The following is a 22,547-nucleotide window of genomic DNA, read 5'->3' as shown; positions in this document are numbered from 1 at the left end:
ATTTTTTGAAGCACTATGCACTTTATATATATTTCTGGCTGATTCTATGGCAGTATTTTAGTTTTTATTTTTTTTTTATTATTTTTTTATTTTAGTTTTTTAACAGGATATATGCACTTTTTCCATAACCAGACAGATTTGTGTACATGATATACTGAATATTCATGGATAAGTATTATACCTCTCACTATTGATGTATTTGTTTTTAAATTTAGTGTGGATATATTTCCTCCTCATTCCCTATATTATGTTTTTATATTTACTTAAATAAGGATTAATATTTATATTTTCAAAGGTCTTGGTAAATTATCTCTTTGTAGGCTGTTATTTTACAGACAGAAAAGATGAAATGTACACAACCTACGCCTGAAAGTGCATTGTTATAGGAGCTATAATTTTGCTAGGACCAAAATAAATGTCATTTTATCAGGTATTACGCTTACCTGCCGGAGGTAAAGAAAAAAACTCGAGTACTGTCCAGCTTCAGGCAGGTAAGATAAAAAAACAGTTATACAGATAAGGAGGACGGTAGAATCCTGGCCAACTTTCCGTAAGGACTGTAAAAATAGGGGGAACAAAAAAAAACATTTAGACACAATGCTTATAATGCATAATTTAATTTTACAAATAAAAGGATTGCAATATCACCATTTAGATTATTGGTCATCCCTAATTACCAGCTCTATTTACACATCTACAGAATATTAGGCCACTTGTGAGCTATGCAAAAAAAATAAAAAAAAAATACCGTAGGTTCCTGTGCTGAGATCTTATAAATTAAATGTGCTCCTGCTGTGTACTGTGTAATGGCTGTGTCTGATCATACCACATATCTTATACATGTGCCCCTGCTGTATCCTGTGTAATGGCTGTGTCTGACCGTGCAGGAACATGGTCTGATCATACCACATATCTTATACATGTGCCCCTGCGGTATCCTGTGTAATGGCTGTGTCTGACCGTGCAGGAACATGGTCTGATCATACCACATATCTTATACATGTGCCCCTGCTGTGTACTGTGTAATGGCTGTGTCTGATCATACCACATATCTTATACATGTGTCCCTGCTGTGTACTGTGTAATGTGTGTCTGACCGTGCAGGAACATGGTCTGATCATACCACATATCTTATACATGTGCCCCTGCTGTATCCTGTGTAATGGCTGTGTCTGACCGTGCAGGAACATGGTCTGATCATACCACATATCTTATACATGTGCCCCTGCGGTATCCTGTGTAATGGCTGTGTCTGACCGTGCAGGAACATGGTCTGATCATACCACATATCTTATACATGTGCCCCTGCTGTGTACTGTGTAATGGCTGTGTCTGATCATACCACATATCTTATACATGTGCCCCTGCTGTGTACTGTGTAATGTGTGTCTGACCGTGCAGGAACATGGTCTGATCATACCACATATCTTATACATGTGCCCCTGCGGTATCCTGTGTAATGGCTGTGTCTGACCGTGCAGGAACATGGTCTGATCATACCACATATCTTATACATGTGCCCCTGCGGTATCCTGTGTAATGGCTGTGTCTGACCGTGCAGGAACATGGTCTGATCATACCACATATCTTATACATGTGCCCCTGCGGTATCCTGTGTAATGGCTGTGTCTGACCGTGCAGGAACATGGTCTGATCATACCACATATCTTATACATGTGCCCCTGCGGTATCCTGTGTAATGGCTGTGTCTGACCGTGCAGGAACATGGTCTGATCATACCACATATCTTATACATGTGCCCCTGCTGTGTACTGTGTAATGGCTGTGTCTGATCATACCACATATCTTATACATGTGTCCCTGCTGTGTACTGTGTAATGTGTGTCTGACCGTGCAGGAACATGGTCTGATCATACCACATATCTTATACATGTGCCCCTGCTGTATCCTGTGTAATGGCTGTGTCTGACCGTGCAGGAACATGGTCTGATCATACCACATATCTTATACATGTGCCCCTGCGGTATCCTGTGTAATGGCTGTGTCTGACCGTGCAGGAACATGGTCTGATCATACCACATATCTTATACATGTGCCCCTGCTGTGTACTGTGTAATGTGTGTCTGACCGTGCAGGAACATGGTCTGATGATACCACATATCTTATACATGTGCTCCTGCTGTGTACTGTGTAATGGCTGTGTCTGATCATACCACATATCTTATACATGTGCCCCTGCGGTATCCTGTGTAATGGCTGTGTCTGACCGTGCAGGAACATGGTCTGATCATACCACATATCTTATACATGTGCCCCTGCTGTGTACTGTGTAATGGCTGTGTCTGACCGTGTAGGAACATGGTCTGATCATACCACATATCTTATACATGTGCCCCTGCGGTATCCTGTGTAATGGCTGTGTCTGACCGTGCAGGAACATGGTCTGATGATACCACATATCTTATACATGTGCTCCTGCTGTGTACTGTGTAATGGCTGTGTCTGATCATACCACATATCTTATACATGTGCCCCTGCGGTATCCTGTGTAATGGCTGTGTCTGACCGTGCAGGAACATGGTCTGATCATACCACATATCTTATACATGTGCCCCTGCTGTGTACTGTGTAATGGCTGTGTCTGACCGTGTAGGAACATGGTCTGATCATACCACATATCTTATACATGTGCCCCTGCTGTGTACTGTGTAATGTGTGTCTGACCGTGCAGGAACATGGTCTGATCATACCACATATCTTATACATGTGCCCCTGCTGTGTACTGTGTAATGGCTGTGTCTGACCGTGTAGGAACATTGTCTGATCATACCACATATCTTATACATGTGCCCCTGCGGTATCCTGTGTAATGGCTGTGTCTGACCGTGCAGGAACATGGTCTGATCATACCACATATCTTATACATGTGTCCCTGCTGTGTACTGTGTAATGTGTGTCTGACCGTGCAGGAACATGGTCTGATCATACCACATATCTTATACATGTGCCCCTGCTGTGTACTGTGTAATGGCTGTGTCTGACCGTGTAGGAACATGGTCTGATCATACCACATATCTTATACATGTGCCCCTGCGGTATCCTGTGTAATGGCTGTGTCTGACCGTGCAGGAACATGGTCTGATCATACCACATATCTTATACATGTGCCCCTGCGGTATCCTGTGTAATGGCTGTGTCTGACCGTGTAGGGACATGGCCTGATCATACCACATATCTTATACATGTGCCCCTGCTGTGTCCTGTGTAATGGCTGTGTCTGACCTTGTAGGAACATGGTCTGATCATACCACATATCTTATACATGTGCCCCTGCGGTATCCTGTGTAATGGCTGTGTCTGACCGTGTAGGGACATGGTCTGATCATACCACATATCTTATACATGTGCCCCTGCTGTATCCTGTGTAATGGCTGTGTCTGACCGTTTAGGGACATGGTCTGATCATACCACATATCTTATACATGTGCCCCTGCGGTATCCTGTGTAATGGCTGTGTCTGACCGTGTAGGGACATGGTCTGATCATACCACATATCTTATACATGTGCCCCTGCGGTATCCTGTGTAATGGCTGTGTCTGACCGTGCAGGGACATGGTCTGATCATACCACAGCTCCTGGGCAGGGGAGAAAGCAAAAGAGTATACAGACAGGACAGCATGAAATCACAGCTGATTCTTTCTGTGAGGTAAAACTTGTTTACAAACAGGCATGGAAAGGTTTTACCTCACAGAAAGAATCAGCTGTGATTTCATGCTGTCCTGTCTGTATACTCTTGCTTTCTCCCCTGCCCAGGAGATGTGATATGATCAGACCATGTCTCTGCACGGTCGGACACAGCCATTACACAGGACACATTCATACGATCTCAGTAAAAGCCGCAAAGTGGTTAGCAATGGCTTCCTCCAGCATAATCCGCTGTCTGTCAAGCTTGTGCAGAGCAGGATGTCAGGTGATCAGCTGGCTCCAATAGGAAAATGGTTGTCCATGGTGATATGTTCCTTCCTAAAACTTTTCCAAGTTTCACACAGTTATAGATAAAGTTTTCGGAACTGAACACACAGGGTCAATTTAAGGAATACATTTATGTTACTTTTCTGTTGTTGTCTTTTCAGCATGAACTGAATGACACAGTGTTGTGACTTTAATAGCTGGCATGATCATGTGATCTCTCAGTTTAAAGTAGAGTCACTGGCAGCGGGTTGGAAGAGGACGCCGGAGAGCCTTCTGTCTCACTAGTCTCCCGTGCAGCTCCATCTCCATTGGCATTGTAAGGACAGGCCATAAATGTGAAAGTCCCAGACAACCCATTTCAATTCCCGTACGTGGAGATATTGTTGCCAGTATTACAGTGTACAGTCCAGAAATTTCAGAGAAGTATGTTCATCCTCTTCTATTCCCAACATCCAGCATCCTAATCAAAATTTCCCTTCTAACAGCAACAGTCAGGCACAATTTAAGTGAAGTCCTTAGTTTACACCATTAACGTCCAAGCCGTTTGCAACAGAATTGTAGGAAGTGTAACCCTAACATGCACATCCTCTTTTGGATATATCTTGTTATCTGGGGTCATCCTGAGTTTTCCCAATATACATCATCTGAGATGTCAATTCACACAGTCTATTGTTAAACAAGTAGAAACCTGCTTATTATTACATGATATTCTCCCCTGCCATAAACACCACCGACGCCAGAAATAAGCCATGTTTTGTATAGATTTGACCTTCTGGAATGCTGTGCAATGCAACAGAAAACATGGCTGAGTCCCACAGCAGATAGCTCTGTACGAGGGGTGGATTAAGAGAAGCCAGGGCCCCAGGCAGTGTAGAAGGCGCGCCCCCCAAGGTACCGGATGTATCACATGACATATCACATGACTCCCTGATAGGTCATACGAGTAACACACCGGTGCTCTGGTGAACATCCGTACATGGAAAACGACGGCACCGTACGGCACTATAAATAACATAGCGCTGTACAAAATAGAGCAGGGGTGGGAGATTCATTTTCCCAAGGAGCCACATGAGAAACTGCGACTATTGTGGAGGCCGAACCAATAGGCTGAAATTAATTCTGTTCAATGTTAATACAATAAAATTAATAATTTTTTATATGACTTTATATTGAGCAGTTAAGTATGCTGACATCCCTTATATACAATATGAGCCCCCACACAGCCCCCTCTATCAACAGCTAAAGAAAACAGTCTATGGGACCCTTATAATGTAAACCATAACAAAAAACCCTTGAAAACCATCTCTTTTAGTTAGTTTAACCCCTTTATGACCTTGCACGTATATAGGTCGCCTCCCCGTTTGATGTGGGCTCCGGCAATGAGCCAGCAACTTGTGCAGCACGTCAGCTGATTTCATTAGCTGACATGTTACCTTAACAGCCGCTGGTGGAATCATGATCTGCCTGCAGTTGTTAACATGTTAAATGTCGCTGTCATTTGCTGACAGCGGCATATAACATGATAGTGCCAGAAGCACGTCACAAACCCCACCCATCGGCACCCTTGTCATATAACCGTGGGTCGCCATGACAACCCAGAGTCTGCAGAAGACCCCTGTGGATGTCATTGCTGGATAGCATCCAGCATTCATAGCAGATGAAGATGAGCATGTTAGCTACACATAGCAGGGTTGATCGGATGACTGCAGCGTATAGTCTTCCATGGAGACTATTGAAGCTAGTAAAAAGTAAAAGGTTTTTAAAAATATAAATAAATATATATATATATATATATATATATATATATATATATATATATACAGTGGGGCAAAAAAGTATTTAGTCAGTCAGCAATAGTGCAAGTTCCACCACTTAAAAAGATGAGAGGCGTCTGTAATTTACATCATAGGTAGACCTCAACTATGGGAGACAAACTGAGAAAAAAAAATCCAGAAAATCACATTGTCTGTTTTTTTAACATTTTATTTGCATATTATGGTGGAAAATAAGTATTTGGTCAGAAACAAAATTTCATCTCAATACTTTGTAATATATCCTTTGTTGGCAATGACAGAGGTCAAACGTTTTCTGTAAGTCTTCACAAGGTTGCCACACACTGTTGTTGGTATGTTGGCCCATTCCTCCATGCAGATCTCCTCTAGAGCAGTGATGTTTTTGGCTTTTCGCTTGGCAACACGGACTTTCAACTCCCTCCAAAGGTTTTCTATAGGGTTGAGATCTGGAGACTGGCTAGGCCACTCCAGGACCTTGAAATGCTTCTTACGAAGCCACTCCTTCGTTGCCCTGGCGGTGTGCTTTGGATCATTGTCATGTTGAAAGACCCAGCCACGTTTCATCTTCAATGCCCTTGCTGATGGAAGGAGGTTTGCACTCAAAATCTCACGATACATGGCCCCATTCATTCTTTCATGTACCCGGATCAGTCGTCCTGGCCCCTTTGCAGAGAAACAGCCCCAAAGCATGATGTTTCCACCACCATACTTTACAGTAGGTATGGTGTTTGATGGATGCAACTCAGTATTCTTTTTCCTCCAAACACGACAAGTTGTGTTTCTACCAAACAGTTCCAGTTTGGTTTCATCAGACCATAGGACATTCTCCCAAAACTCCTCTGGATCATCCAAATGCTCTCTAGCAAACTTCAGACGGGCCCGGACATGTACTGGCTTAAGCAGTGGGACATGTCTGGCACTGCAGGATCTGAGTCCATGGTGGCGTAGTGTGTTACTTATGGTAGGCCTTGTTACATTGGTCCCAGCTCTCTGCAGTTCATTCACTAGGTCCCCCCGCGTGGTTCTGGAATTTTTGCTCACCGTTCTTTGATCATTCTGACCCCACGGGGTGGGATTTTGCGTGGAGCCCCAGATCGAGGGAGATTATCAGTGGTCTTGTATGTCTTCCATTTTCTAATTATTGCTCCCACTGTTGATTTCTTCACTCCAAGCTGGTTGGCTATTGCAGATTCAGTCTTCCCAGCCTGGTGCAGGGCTACAATTTTGTTTCTGGTGTCCTTTGACAGCTCTTTGGTCTTCACCATAGTGGAGTTTGGAGTCAGACGGTTTGAGGGTGTGCACAGGTGTCTTTTTATACTGATAACAAGTTTAAAGAGGTGCCATTACTACAGGTAATGAGTGGAGGAAAGAGGAAACTCTTAAAGAAGAAGTTACAGGTCTGTGAGAGCCAGAAATCTTGTTTGTTTCTGACCAAATACTTATTTTCCACCATAATATGCAAATAAAATGTTAAAAAAACAGACAATGTGATTTTCTGGATTTTTTTTTCTCAGTTTGTCTCCCATAGTTGAGGTCTACCTATGATGTAAATTACAGACGCCTCTCATCTTTTTAAGTGGTGGAACTTGCACTATTGCTGACTGACTAAATACTTTTTTGCCCCACTGTGTATATGTGTATATGTGTATATATATATATATATATATATATATATATATATATATATATATATATATATATATATATATATATATATATATATATATATATATATATATTTTAAATCACCCTCCCATTAAAAAAAAAAAAAAAAACATACACATTTGGCAAAAAAGAAAACACATTTGGTATCGTATCAATATACAAAAAGAATTAATTCAATCAGTAAAAAAATCAAAACGCCAGAGTTAAGTTTTTTTGGTTATTGCAACATTGCATTCAAAAAATGATTGTATCTACACCTAAATGTGTATTTATTTATTCACTGGTTATTATAAGCAGCTTTAATCCCCTCCTTCTCATCTTTTGGGGAAAATGTTTTTTATCCATATCTGGTTCTTTGGTCCTTTTTGATTGGTACCCAATATAATAATAATAATAATAATAATAATAATAATCTTTATTTTTATATAGCGCTAACATATTCCGCAGCGCTTTACAGTTTGCACACATTATCATCACTGTCCCTGATTGGGCTCACAATCTAGAATTCCTATCAGTATGTCTTTGGAATATAGGGAGACAATCCTTTTTGTTCGCTATCTTAGACTATTTCTTGTCAAATCGACCTTGCATTTGTGTATCGTCTGCATAGGATAATATTAAAACAAAGTATCTTGGAGTGCATTTCATTAATACATCTGGGTCATAAAGATACGTAAATGTATATAGACCACACTGCCACCCAATAATAATGGTGGGTATTTTGATAACCCTAACTTGATTGGTACCCAATATAGAGGGGCCTGCACCATAAACCTCTGTGAGGTTTGCTTGGACCTTAAAATAGTTATACCTGTGTGTGGATAGATAGATAGATAGATAAAATACCTTATGGACCAGTGTAATCTAACAAAAATAAGTAACCACCTATAGTGGGGTTATTTACTGCTCTGGTTGAAGCTATGTTTGGTGGACTGTGGCTCAATCTGTGTCTTATAACACTTACCTCTTTATGGTTAAATGAAGCTGATGGGCTATTTGAGATGTCTTTGTGTTCTGAGGGGCTTTTTGCCCCTGGGGGATACAGACGTACTCTCATGTGACTTCAACTATTGAACAAACTGTATGGATTGGTGTCTGCCTTTGTGTGGATAAGAGGTCTATGGCACATATGCAATAGGTGGGTTGTCATGTCACCTTTTTTGCAATTCCCCTTTTTTTGCATGTAATAGTCCTTCAAGACTGAAAAGATATGAAAGGTTATCCGTTTCCCCTCTTCCTCCTTTTTAGGTATGCTGTAATAAATCCAGCATTTTGAGGAGTGTTGGGAATTTATGTTTGCATTGCTACTTTGTATCCAGTAGCGGTTTGTGACCCCTTTTGCCATGTTTTTGGATTAGAGCGAACACTGTCTTATTCTTCTATTTACCTTTTTTTCTGATCTTCGCTCATGCATAGCATGCAAATGTCCGTCTGATCGTATTAGGACTTGCTGTCTATTTTACTTTTGATGGTGTCCGTATCGCTGCGCCTTTGTAAGAGGTATTTGTATATCTTAGTATGCTAAAAAGTCTAGCACTTTGAGGAGTGCTATGCTCTTATGCCTATATAACCGCTTGGCTAGTATATGTTCTTAGCAACAATCAATAGTTACTTCAACCTCTGGTGTTATATTGTTCGCCGCACCTGCGCAATGGAGTTGACGCTGACTTACTACCCTGGCAATCATTGCCCATGCGCATTGGACAATTCTTTGTCCATTTGCGCAGCGACTTCCTGTCTAATTCTTGATGATGCCCGGGCTATTGTGCCTGTGCATCAGAATAGACGCCGCCTTGTTCTTATGCAACCGCCTGGTCAGTATGCGTTCTTAGTAGCGATCAATAGCTACTTCAGCTCCGGTTGTTATACAATTCGCCACACCTGCGCAATGGAGCTGACGCTGACTCATTACCTCGGCAACCACTGCGCATGCGAATTGGACTATCGCCTGGCCGGCAGCGCAGCGATCTGCTGTTTGCTTTATTCCCGCTTCTATGGTAACTTCTGGTCATGTGCAGTAACTACTTCCGGGATCTAATGGGATCAATGTGTTAAAGCTCTTTGCTCCGGCGTGCTTTCATGCAGCAGCTGTATCAAATTTCAGAATTTGTAAGTGTATATATACTCCACTGTTTTGTCAGTTTACCACACTACTCTGCCCCTGATGAAGTCACTGAGGTGACGATACGCGTTGGGTGGGCGATATGGGAGCTGGGTCTTGATCCTTTGATCCTTGGTCTTACCTTTTTCCAGCTGAATGCACGATGTGAGTATGTCGATTAGGTGTTTATTGTAAATTTCCTTTTTGGAAAAATATCTAGCTCTTCTATTGATTGTAATTACCATTGCTAAAATGTCTCGATTTTTGGGGGCACTGATTATCTTTTGTGCGTTTAGGGTATTTATTCTTCATAGGCTGCTACAGAGTCTGCACCTTGCACTTTCTGTATATATATTGGGTACCAATCTATTATAATAGGATTGTTATAGTCTCTTTCCAGTATAAGTTCAATTTAATCATTAAGATAAGATATTGTGCGTCTTATATTGCTTATGATGTAATATAATAATAATAATTTTTATTTATATAGCGGCAACATATTCCGCAGCGCTTTACAAATTATAGAGGGGACTTGTACAGACAATAGACATTACAGCATAACAGAAATACAGTTCAAAACAGATACCAGGAGGAATGAGGGCCCTGCTCGCAAGCTTACAGACTATGAGGAAAAGGGGAGACACGAGAGGTGGATGATAACAATTGCTTTAGTTATTCGGACCAGCCATAGTGTAAGGCTCAGGTGTTCATGTAAAGCTGCATGAACCAGTTATCTGCCTAAGTATGTAGCAGTACAGACACAGAGGCTATTAACTGCATAAAGTGTATGAGAACATGATGCGAGGAACCTGATTGTTTTTTTTTTTTTATAAATAGGCCACACGGGGATCGTTAGGTTAATGCATTGAGGCGGTAGGCCAGTCTGAACAAATGAGTTTTTAGGGTACGCTTAAAACTGTGGGGATTGGGGATTAATCGTATTAACCTAAGGTAGTGCATTCCAAAGAATCGGCGCAGCACGTGTAAAGTCTTGGAGAAGGGAGTGGGAGGTTCTGATTATTGAGGATGCTAACCTGAGGTCATTAGCGGAGCGGAGGGCACGGGAAGGGTGGTAGACTGAGACCAGAGAGGAGATGTAGGGTGGTGCAGAGCCATGGAGTGCTTTGTGGGTGAGGGTAGTAGTTTTGTATTGGATTCTGGAGTGGATGGGTAGCCAGTGTAATGACTGGCACAAGGTAGAGGCATCGGTGTAACGGTTGGTGAGGAATATGATCCTGGCAGCAGCATTCAGGACAGATTGGAGCGGGGAAAGTTTGGTAAGAGGGAGGCCGATTAGTAGAGAGTTACAATAGTCCAGACGAGAATGAATAAGTGAAACAGTAAGAGTTTTTGCAGAGTCGAAAGTAAGAAAAGGGCGAATTCTAGAAATGTTTTTGAGATGCAGGCAAGAAGAGCGAGCCAGTGATCGGATGTGGGGGGTGAATGAAAGGTCAGAATCAAGGATGACCCCAAGGCAGCGGGCATGTTACTTTGGAGTAATGGTGGAACCGCACACGGAGATGGCAATGTCAGGCAAAGGTAGGTTAGTAGAGGGAGAAAACATGAGGAGTTCAGTTTTTGACAGGTTTAGTTTCAGATAGAGGGAGGACATGATGTTAGAGACAGCGGTAAGACAATCACTGGTGTTTTCTAAAAAGGTCGGCGTGACAACAGGAGAAGAAGTGTATAATTGGGTGTCGTCAGCATAGAGATGGTACTGGAAACCAAATCTACTGATTGTTTGTCCGATAGGGGCAGTAATATATTGTAATATATTGGACCGGACTTATGCTCCCTACCCCTTTCCCCCTATTTGTTTCTTGGGCATATCTCGTGATTGGTGGTTATAAATGTTTTTACATTTTATGGTGTGTGGTGAATTTACATTGGATAAATAAAATTTGTTAAAGGGAACCTGTCACCCCGTTTTTTCAGATTGAGATATAAATACTGTTAAATAGGGCCTGCGCTGTGCGTTACTATAGTGTATGTAGTGTACCCTGATTCCCCACCTATGCTGAGAAATACATTACCAAAGTCGCCGTTTTCGCCTGTCAATCAGGCTGGTCAGGTCGGGTGGGCGTGGTGACATCGCTCTTTTCTTCCCCAGCTTTCCGTTGGTGGCGTAGTGGTGTGCGCATGTCCAAGTTCCGAATTCCCTGCGCGCACGTGAAGACACAGCGCGCGATCTGCGCTGTCATCCCTTTCATCGGTGGGGGCGGCCATCTTCCTGGGGCCGCGCGTGCGCAGATAGAGTGCTCTGCTGCACGGGGCTTCAGGAAAATGGCCGCGGGATGCCGCGCGTGCGCAGAAGAGATCGCGGCGGCCATTTTCCCAAAGCCGAGATGCAAACTCGGCTTTGGGAAAATGGCCGCCGCGATCTCTTCTGCGCACGCGCGGCATCCCGCGGCCATTTTCCTGAAGCCCCGTGCAGCAGAGCACTCTATCTGCGCACGCGCGGCCCCAGGAAGATGGCCGCCCCCACCGATGAAAGGGATGACAGCGCAGATCGCGCGCTGTGTCTTCACGTGCGCGCAGGGAATTCGGAACTTGGACATGCGCACACCACTACGCCACCAACGGAAAGCTGGCGAAGAAAAGAGCGATGTCACCACGCCCACCCGACCAGCCTGATTGACAGGCGAAAACGGCGACTTTGGTAATGTATTTCTCAGCATAGGTGGGGAATCAGGGTACACTACATACACTATAGTAACGCACAGCGCAGGCCCTATTTAACAGTATTTATATCTCAATCTGAAAAAACGGGGTGACAGGTTCCCTTTAAATTTTGTTGATCCCTGCGTATGTGTATGCCTTCTTTGCCTTTTTGTATTTTCTAAAAATTGACATGCTGCGGGTTGAGCACATAGAGTATTGCTGCCGATGGTGCCCTCTATCTTTAATGTATTATCTACACCAAAATCTACTATATAACTGTCTAAGGGTCACTTTCGTCTGTCTTTCTGTTTGTCTTTCTGTCACAGATATTCATTGGTCGCAGCCTCTGTCTGTCATGGAAATCCTGCGTCGCTGATTGGTCTCGCCAGCTGCCTGTCATGGCTGCCGCGACCAGTCAGCGACGGCCACAGTCCGATTAGTCCCTCCCTCCTTCCCTGCAGTTAGTGCCCGGCGCCTGCTCCATACTCCCCGCAGTCACCGCTCACACAGGGTTAATGACACAGGTAACGGACTACGTTATGCCGTGGGTAACTCACTCCGTTACCGCCGCTATTAACCCTGTGTGACCAAGTTTTTACTATTGATGCTGCCTATGCAGCATCAATAGTAAAAAGACCTAATGTTCAAAATATAATAAAAAAACAAAAAACCTGCTATTCTCACCTTCCGTAGTCAGACGATGTGCTCGCGCCTGCCGCCATCTTCCGCGTTCCCAGAGATGCATTGCGAAATTACCCAGAAGACTTAGCGGTCTCGCGAGACCGCTAAGTCATCTGGGTAATTTCGCAATGCATCCTGGGAACAAAAGATGGCGGCAGCCGCGCGCACATCGGCACAGCTTCGCTGGATCCCGGCGGGTGAGTATATAACTATCTTTTATTTTAATTATTTTTTTTTAACAGGGATATGGTGCCCACACTGCTAAATACTACGTGGGCTGTGTTAGATACCGCGTGGCTGCTATATACTACCTGGCCAGTGTTAGATACTATGTGGGCTTTGTTCTATACTGCGTGGGCTGCGTTATATACTACGTGGGCAGTGTTATATACTACGTGGCTGTGTTCTATACTGCGCGCTATATACTACGTGGCCACTGTTAGATACTATGTGGGCTGTGTTATATATTACGTGGCCAGTGTTACATACTACGTGGCCAGTGTTACATACTACGTGAGCTGTGTTATATACTGCGTGGCTGCTATATACTCTGTGGGCTGTGTTATATACTACGTGGGCTGTGTTATTTACTGCGTGGCCTATATTAACGCATCGGGTATTCTACAATATGTATATATGTATATAGCAGTCACATGCTATACACCACAGGCCATGTAGTACTCCTTTAAACTACGTGGCCTGTAGTATATACCAGGGGTGTCAAAATGCATTCCTCGAGGGCCGCAAACCATGCGTGTTTTCAAGATTTCCTTAGCATTGCACAAGGTGCTGCAATCATTATGTGTGTAGGTGATTAAATTATCACCTGCGCAGTACAAGGAAATCCTGAAAGCATGACCTGTTTGCAACCCTCGAGGAATGCAGTTTGACTCCCCTGCTATATACTATATGGCTGCTATATACATACATATTCTAGAATACCCGATTAGTTAGAATCGGGCCACCATCTAGTGGTATGAATATAAGGCTATGTGCACATGCTGCAGATTTGCCTGCGGATTATTCTGTACTAAATCCGCAGCTCTTGGCAGAAAACGCAGATGCGTTTTTTTGCGCGGTTTTGATGCGTTTTTTGATGCAGTTTTTTCATGCGGTTTTGTATGCGTTTTTGAAAGCTAAATAAAGATGTAGTATTGAACAAAAAAAAAAAAGATTTGAGATGTCTTGTCCAACCCACACTCCATTACGCACATAGATAGACAGACAGACAGATAGATAGATGGATGGAATGAGATAGATGTAGATAGATATATGGATAGTTTGGCTACTTTCACACATCAGGTTTTTGCCGTCAGACATAATCTGGGGAGTTTTGAAAAAAAAAAAAAAAAAAAACGGATCGGTTTTTTTTTTTGCCGGATCCGTTTTTTTCTCATAGAACTCTATTTTCGTTTTATCCGTTTTTTGCCAGATCCGGCAAAGGAAACTGTTTCCGGCGGACGGAGAAAACGTACAGAGGAAAGTTTTTTTCTGTCCAGCGAAAAAACGCACAGCGACGGATCCAGCGAAAAATGTATGAAACTAAGATGTGAAATTATGAATCCAGCCTCCAAATCCGTTTTTTCATGCATTTTTTCCATTGAAATCATGCACATTTTCCGTTCTCTCCCTCGCGCTCTAAAAAAAAAAAAAAAAAAAGAACTTATCAGTTGCATCAGTTTTTCACTATTTGAAACGGATCCGTTTTTTCAAAAATTCGCTCGATCCTGCCTGACGGAAACAAACTGATGTGTGAAAGTAGCCTAACTATCCATATATCTATCTACATCTATCCATCAGGCAGGATCCAGCGAATAGTGAACTGATGCAACTGATCAGTTTTTTTGAGAGAGAGAGAACGGAAAATGTGCACGATTTCAATGGAAAAATGCATGAAAACCGGATTCGGAGGCCGGATTCATCATTTCACATCTCGGTTTCATACGTTTTTCGCCGGATCCGTCGCTGGGCATTTTTCGCCGGACAGAAAAAAAAAAGTTTTTCTGTACGTTTTCTCCGTCCGCTGGAAACAGCTGTTCTGACGGATCCGGCAAAAAACGGATAAAACGTGTGGCCATCAGGCGTAATCCGGCGCTAATACAACTCTTTGTGTGTAGCCCATTTACTACTTCCATCTATCCCGCACCCCCTGAAGATGGCTGGACCATCATTGTAAATACATCATTGTAAATACACACCTGTACTTTGTATCTCCCCCACCTCATTGTAGATTGTAAGCTCTCACGAGCAGGGTCGTCTTGTGTTGTTTAATTATTATATTGTTAACATTGTTACTTATGTCTGTTGTGATTGAAGCTGTTAAACTGTAAAGCGCTGTGGAATATGTTGGCGCTATATAAATAAAGATTATTATTATTATTAACTCTATGAAAAAAAAACGGATCCGGATAAATATATCTATAGATTGATATAGCCACAGTTATATCAATAGATTTATCTATACATATATCCATAGATATCCATGTATAGAAAAATAGATTTATCTATGGATATATCTATAGCTATATCCATAGATTTATAATAGCAAGGCCTATGTTTCTTACTGAACGTTTAATTATTAATTAAGAAAAAGAAAAAAATGGCGTGGGCTCCTGCGCAATTTTCTGCGCCAGAGGGGGAAGCCGACGGCAGGGGGCCTATATTTGTAGCCTGGGAAGGGGGTAATACCCATGGCCTCCACACAGGCTATGAATATCAGCCCGCAGCTGTCTGCATAGCCTTTACTAGCTATTAAAATAGGGGCACCCCCCAAAAACAAAATGACGTGGGGTCCCCCTATATTTTACAGCCAGAAAGGCTACGCAGACAGCTGCGGGCTAATATTCATAGCCTAGAGAGGGGCCATGGATATTGCCCCCCCCCCATACCGGCTACAAATACCAGCCCCCAGACGCCCCAGAAATGGCGCATCTGTAAGACGCGCCAATTCCGGCACTTAGCCCCTCTCTTCCCACTCCCGCAGTAGCGGTGGGATATGGGGTAATAAGGGGTTAATGTCACCTTGCTATTGTAAGGTGACATTAAGCCGGGATAATAATGGAGAGGCATCAATAAGATGCCTCTCCATTATTAATCCTAGAGTAGGGAAAGAGTTAAAAAAATAAAAAATAAAGACACAGCCAGAAAAAAAAGTATTTTAATATTCTTAATTTAACCATACTCGATTGCCTGTAAAAAATTTAAAATAATAAACCGTATACTCCCTGTCCTTCGCAGTCCAATTAATAACGAGTGTCCCACGACGATTTCCCCTATAGAACAGTGACATTGGGTGATGTCACTGCTCTATAGACCTCCAGTGACACACTGACAGGAGACAATGGCTCCTGCAGTGCATCACTGAAGAGGTTACTGTAGTTCAGGGTCTCACTTTATGGCATTGCTGCGTGGGAACTTTCTCACACAGCAGTGCCACAAGTGAGACTAAGGACTATTTTTTAAAGTGGCGGAGGAATACAGTGCGGAAGGATACCTTCCGTCATTGTATTCCTGGAGCCCCTGGAGAGCGGTCGCATCAGCTGATGCTGTTGCTCTCCACACGAGATCGTCGTGGGACACTCGTTTTAATTGGATTTCTGCGGATCAGGGAGTATAGTGTTTATTATTTTAACCCCTTTCTGTCATTGGACGTACTATTCCGTCCATGTGGGGTGGGCCCTACTTCCCAAGGACGGAATAGTACGTCCAGCGTGATCGGCCACGCTCACGGGGGGAGCGCGGCCGAGTGTCAGCTGACTATCGCAGCTGACATCCGGCACATGATCGCGGTGTTCCGGCGCTATAGGGAAGCATCGCACAGGGAGGGGGCTCCCTGTGGGCTTCCCTGAGACCCCTGGAGCAACGCGATGTAATCGTGTTGCTCCGAGGGTCTCTTGCCTCCTCCTCCCTGCAGCAGGCCTGAATCCAAAATGGCCGCGGCATCTGGGTCCTGCAGGGAGGTGGCTTCACTGAGCCTGCTCAGAGCAAGCGCCGGGAAGCCTCCAGAAGTGCATGTCAGATCGTTGATCTTACACAGTGCACAGCAAAGTGTCAGATCAGCGATCTTACACTATAACATGATGCCTTCCCCCCCCCCCGGGCAATGTTATAGTGTAAAAAAAATAAAATATTCACATGTAAAAAATATTCCCCCCCCAAAAAAAATTGTTCCTATAAATGCATTTCTGTAAATAAAAAAACAAAAAACAATAAAAGTACACATATTTTGTATCGCCGCATCCGTAATGACCCCACCTATAAAACTAGATCACTAGTTAACCCCTTCAGTGAACACCGTAAAAAAAGAAAAAAAAACGAGGCAAAAAACGCTTTATTCTCATACCGCCAAACAAAAAGTGGAATAACACGTGATCAAAAAGACTGATATAAATAACCATGGTACCGCTGAAAACGTCTTTTTGTCCCGCAAAAAACGAGCCACCATACAGCGTCAAAGAAAAAATAAAATAGTTTTTACCGTAAAAAAGCGCCAAAACATTAAAAAAATGATTTAAATGAGGTATCGCTGTAATCGTACTGACCCGAAGAATGAAACTGCTTTATCAATTTTACCAAACGCGGAATAGTATAAATGTCTCCCCCAAAAGAAATTCATGAATAGCTGGTTTTTGGTAATTCTGCCTCACAAAAAAACGGAATAAAAAGCGATCAAAAAATGTCACGTGCCCGAAAATGTTACCAATAAAAACGTCAACTCGTCCCGCAAAAAAAAAGACCTCACATGACTCTGTGGACTCAAATATGGAAAAATTATAGCTCTCAAAATGTGGTAACGCAAAATATTTTTTGCAATAAAAAGAGTCTTCAGTGTTTGACGGCTGCCAATCATAAAAATCCGCTAGCAAACCCGCTAGAAAAGTAAATCAAACCCCCCTTCGTTAGGGAAAAATTAAAAAAATGTATTTATTTCCATTTTCCCATTAGGGTTGGGGCTAAAGTTAGGGTTTGGATTACATTTACGGTTGGGAATAGGGTTGGGATTAGGGGTGTGTCAGGGTTACGGGTGTGGTTAGGGTTACCGTTGAGATTAGGGTTAGGGGTGTATTTGGATTAGGGTTTCAGTTATAATTGGGGGGTTTCCACTGTTTAGGCACATCAGGGGCTCTCCAAACGTGACATGGCGTCCGATCTCAATTCCAGCCAATTCTGCGTTGAAAAAGTAAAACAGTGCTCCTTCCCTTCTGAGCTCTCCCGTGTGCCCAAACAGGGGTTTACCCCAACATATGGGGTATCAGCGTACTCAGGACAAATTGGACAACAAATTTTGTGGCCCAATTTCTCCTATTACCCTTGGGAAAATACAAAACCGGGGGCTAAAAAATAATTGTCGAAAAAAAAAAAGTTTTTATTTTCACGGCTCTGCGTTATAAACTGTAGTGAAACACTTGGGGGTTCAAAGTTCTCACAACACATCTAGATAAGTTCCTTGAGGGGTCTAGTTTTCAACATGGGGTCACTTGTGGGGGGTTTCTACTGTTTAGATACATCAGGAGCTCTACAAATGCAACGTGACGCCTGCAGAACAATCCATCTAAGTCTGCATTCCAAACGGCGCTCTTTCCCTTCCGAGCTCTGCCATACGCTCAAACAGTGGTTTACCCCCCACATATGGGGTATCCGCGTACTCAGGACAAATTGAACAACAACTTTTGGGGTCCAATTTGTCCTGTTACCCTTCGGAAAATAAAAAATTTGGGGCGAAAAGATCATTTTTGTGAAAAAAAAAGATTTTTTTTTTTTACGGCTCTACATTATAAACTTCTGTGAAGCATTTGGAGGTTCAAAGTGCTCACTACACATCTAGATTAGTTCCTTAGGGGGTCTACTTTCCAAAATGGTGTCACTTGTGGGGGGTTTCCACTGTTTAGGCACATCAGGGTCTCTCCAAATGCGACATGGTGTCCGATCTCAATTCCAGCAAATTTTGCATTGAAAAGTCAAATGGCGCTCCTTCCCTTCCGTGCTCTGCCATGCGCTCAAACAGTGGTTTACCCCCACATATGGGGTATCAGCGTACTCAGGACAAATTGTACAACGACTTTTTTTTTTTTTAAAATAAGACAAATTGGATCTGAAGTAAAAATTTTGTGAAAAAAAGTTAAATGTTCAATTTTTTTTTAAACATTCCAAAAATTCCTGTGAAGCACCTGAAGGGTTAATAAACTTTTTGAATGTGGTTTTGAGTACCTTGAGGGACGCAGTTTTTAGAATGGTGTCACTTTTGGGCATTTTCTGTCATATAGACCCCTCAAAGTCACTTCAAGTGTGAGGTGGTCCCTAAAAAAAAAAAAAAATGGTTTTGCAAATTTTGTTGTAAAAATGAGAAATCGCTGGTCAATTTTTAACCCTTATAAAACTTCCGAACAAAAAAAAAATTATGTTTCCAAAATTGTGGTAATGTAAAGCAGACATGTGGGTAATGTTATTTATTAACTATTTTGTATGATATGACTCTCTAATTTAAGGACATAAAAACTAAAAGTTTAAAAATTGGAAGATTTTCAAAATTGTCGCCAAATTTTTATTTTTTTCACAAATAAACGCAAGTCAAATCGAAGAAATTTTACCACTATCATAAAGTACAATATGTCACGAGAAAACAGTCTCAGAATCACCAAGATCCGTTGAAGCGTTTCAGAGTTATGACCTCAAAGTGACAGTGGTCAGAATTGAAAAAAATTGCCTGGTTAGGAAGTAGAAAACAGGCTTCGGGGTCAAGGATTTAAATAGAGATATTATTATTATTATTATTAATAATAATATTAGAAATGCTAATTTGCTATGAGTGCCGGCCGCTGGGCAGAACTCGTAGCTATTTGGCTACGACAACCACAGGGGTCTCCTGCAAACTCCGAGTTGTCATGCTAACCCATCGGCGACCTGCATTCATGTGGCATGGGCGCTGATGGACAGGGAAAGGGATGTGCTTCTGATGCGTTCATATTAAATGCCGGTAAGAGATTGACAGCGGCATTTAACATGTTAACAGCCATGGGTGGATTGCTATTCCACCCGTGGCTGTTAAGGTCACATGTCACCTAATGCAATCAGCTGACATGTGCCGGAAACATTGCGAGCTAATCGCCGGAGCCCACAGCAAACAGGAGGAGGCAACCTTAGACATATAGGTACGTCTAAGGTTGGAAAAAGGTTAAAAAGCAAACAGAAAAACAAACCATGAAGCTGAATCTTCACTAGTGATCATGGCGTTTTTACTCATCAGACCCACCACCCAATGACATGTGTGGTCTGGTCGATACGAACATCTCTGGGTCTAAGAAAAGCTCCACCCTTCTTTAGGGCTGCTTATTAAGAAACACCCTACATTTCTGGTTATACTTGTACAGGCAGTAATACATAGTTTTAGTGGTTTTACACAGACATAAGCGATTATCTAAGAAATCAGGAATTTAGAGGTGATTCTCACAAAATTACAATATCAAAAAGTTAAATTTATTTCATTTTTTAAATATAAACAGTGAAACTCATTATATAGAGTCATTACAAACAGAGTGATCTATTTCAAGTGTTTATTTCTGTTAATGATCATGGTTTACAGCAAACGAAAACCCAAAAGTCATTATCTCAGTAAATTAGAATACTTTATAACACCAGCTTGATAAATGACTTTAAAATCTAAATATGTTGGCCTACTGAAATGTATGTTCAGTAAATGCACTCACTACTTGGTCAGGGCTCCTTTTGCATCAATTATTGCATCAATGCAGCGTGACATGGAGGCGATCAGCCTGTGGCACTGCTGAGGTGTTATGGAAGCCCATGTTGCTTTGATAGCAGCCTTCAGTTCATCTGCATTGTTGGGTCTGGTGTCTCGTCTTCCTATGGCAATACCCCATATGTTCTCTAAGGGGTTAAGGTCAGGTGAGTTTGCTGTCCAATCAAGCACAGTGATACTATTGTTTTTAAACCAGGTATTGGTACTTTTGGCAGTGTGGACAGGTGCCAAGTCCTGCTGGAGAATGAAATTCCATCTCCAAAAAGCTTGTCGGCAGAGGGAAGCATGAAGTTCTCTAAAATTTCCTGGTAGACGGCTGCACTGACTTTGGTCTTGATAAAACACAGTGGACCTACACCAGCTAAGACTAAGGGACCTTTTTAAAACCCCTTAATGACAGCCAATACGTCTATTTACTGAACTGAGATATATGAGAATAGCCTCCCCATTTAGGTGACAACCCAGCAGCTGTCGGCTGTCCACTATAGCTGACAACTTGCTGCATCAGCCACAAGCAGTGTTGGCACCGTCCTTATGTGTTTAACCCCTTAGATGCTGCTGTCAATAGTGACTACATCATATAAATGGTTAACAGAGTGTGGGGGCTTCCTCTTTAATGTAGAAGAAACCCCTTCTGCACCCAGAGATCATGATCGTGTAGTCCTGATGTTTGCCATGGCAATTCATGACCAAATAACAGCCTTAGAGTCTGCAGTGGCCTGTTGGACGTGACATTTAGGTGGTAAAAATACACTTTCATTCCTGTCATGTCACTTTGCATTAATTCCTGAAAAGCACCTGAAGGGTTAAAAACTACCTCACAGCAGTTTTCAATATGTCAGGGGGTGATGTTTTTAAAATGGTATCACTTAGGGTGTTTTCCAATATATAGGACCCCCAAAGTCACTTCAAATCTGGATAGGTCCCTAAAAAAATTATTTTATAAGTTTCCTTGGAAAAAGGAAAAATTGCTGCTACATTTTAAAACCTCCTAAAATGCTAACAAAACAAAATAACAAATGGTGCTGATGTAAAGTAGACATGTGGGAAATGTTGGTAATGTTTTGCTGTGGTATGACTATCTGTATAAAGGGGATTATCATTCAATCATTTCAAGTTTGAAAATTGCTATTTTTTTTTTTTTTTTATAGTTTCTCAAATTTCTGATATTTGTTATAAATAAACACAAACCATATCGACCTAAATCTACCATTATCATAAAGTATAACGTGTCATGAAAAAAAAACAATCTCAAAATCACAGGGATATGTTGAAGCGTTCCATAGTCATTACGACAAAGGGACACTGGTCAGATTTCAAAAATTTGGCCTGGTCACCAAGGGGTTAAACGCTTAGGAAGCCTTTGCAGGTGTTTTTTGTTAATTATTCTAATTTACTGAGATAATGACTTTTGGGTTTTCACTGGCTGTAAGCCATAATCATCAACATTAACCGAAATACACACTTGAAATAGATCACTCTGTGTAATGACTATATAATATATGAGATTCACTTTTATGTATTGAAGAACTGAAATAAATTAATTTTTTGATGATATTCTACGGTAATTTTGTGAGATGCACTTGTATATCCGCTTCCAAACAGCATCCAAGGCACATAATATGTAGGTGTTGTCTTACAATAATTTCATTCTTACTGCAAATGGGTCAGCTTGCTCCCAAGATATTGGGGCTCCCCAGGACACAGGCCTCATTTCTTCAGGTAATGATTCGGGAACAGCAAGTAAGATGAAACCAATGTCCAAGAGGGCCACACCAGATGCCAGAACCACTACCAGTGTGTCACTGTAAGCACGAGACAAATAGGCACCTATTGCAGGACTGGTTACCAGGCTGGCAGCAAAGGTGGCAGACACCTAAAACAGAAGAGAAAATGAGGATTGCCATATCAAACTGTGGATGAAAGATGAAATAATGATGAATATAAGGAAGCACA

General features: G+C 42.2%; 1 protein-coding gene across 1 annotated transcript in view; it reads right to left on the bottom strand.

Moving 5' to 3' along the window:
• Nucleotides 1-22,547, bottom strand: part of LOC138679730 (hippocampus abundant transcript 1 protein-like) — a 56,576-nt gene that overhangs the window by 24,910 nt on the left and 9,119 nt on the right. Inside the window, exons 6-7 of the mRNA XM_069767822.1 lie at nucleotides 22,249-22,467; nucleotides 444-557 (exon numbers count right to left, since the gene is read on the bottom strand). Of these exons, the coding sequence (XP_069623923.1) occupies nucleotides 444-557; nucleotides 22,249-22,467 (333 nt within the window). The remainder of the gene's footprint in view (nucleotides 1-443; nucleotides 558-22,248; nucleotides 22,468-22,547) is intronic.

The sequence above is a fragment of the Ranitomeya imitator genome, chromosome 1 (genome assembly GCF_032444005.1).
Source record: "Ranitomeya imitator isolate aRanImi1 chromosome 1, aRanImi1.pri, whole genome shotgun sequence".
Classification (NCBI taxonomy): Eukaryota; Metazoa; Chordata; class Amphibia; order Anura; family Dendrobatidae; genus Ranitomeya; species Ranitomeya imitator.
The sequence above is the reverse complement of the archived record's forward strand: the minus strand, read 5'-3'. Positions and strand labels throughout refer to the sequence as shown.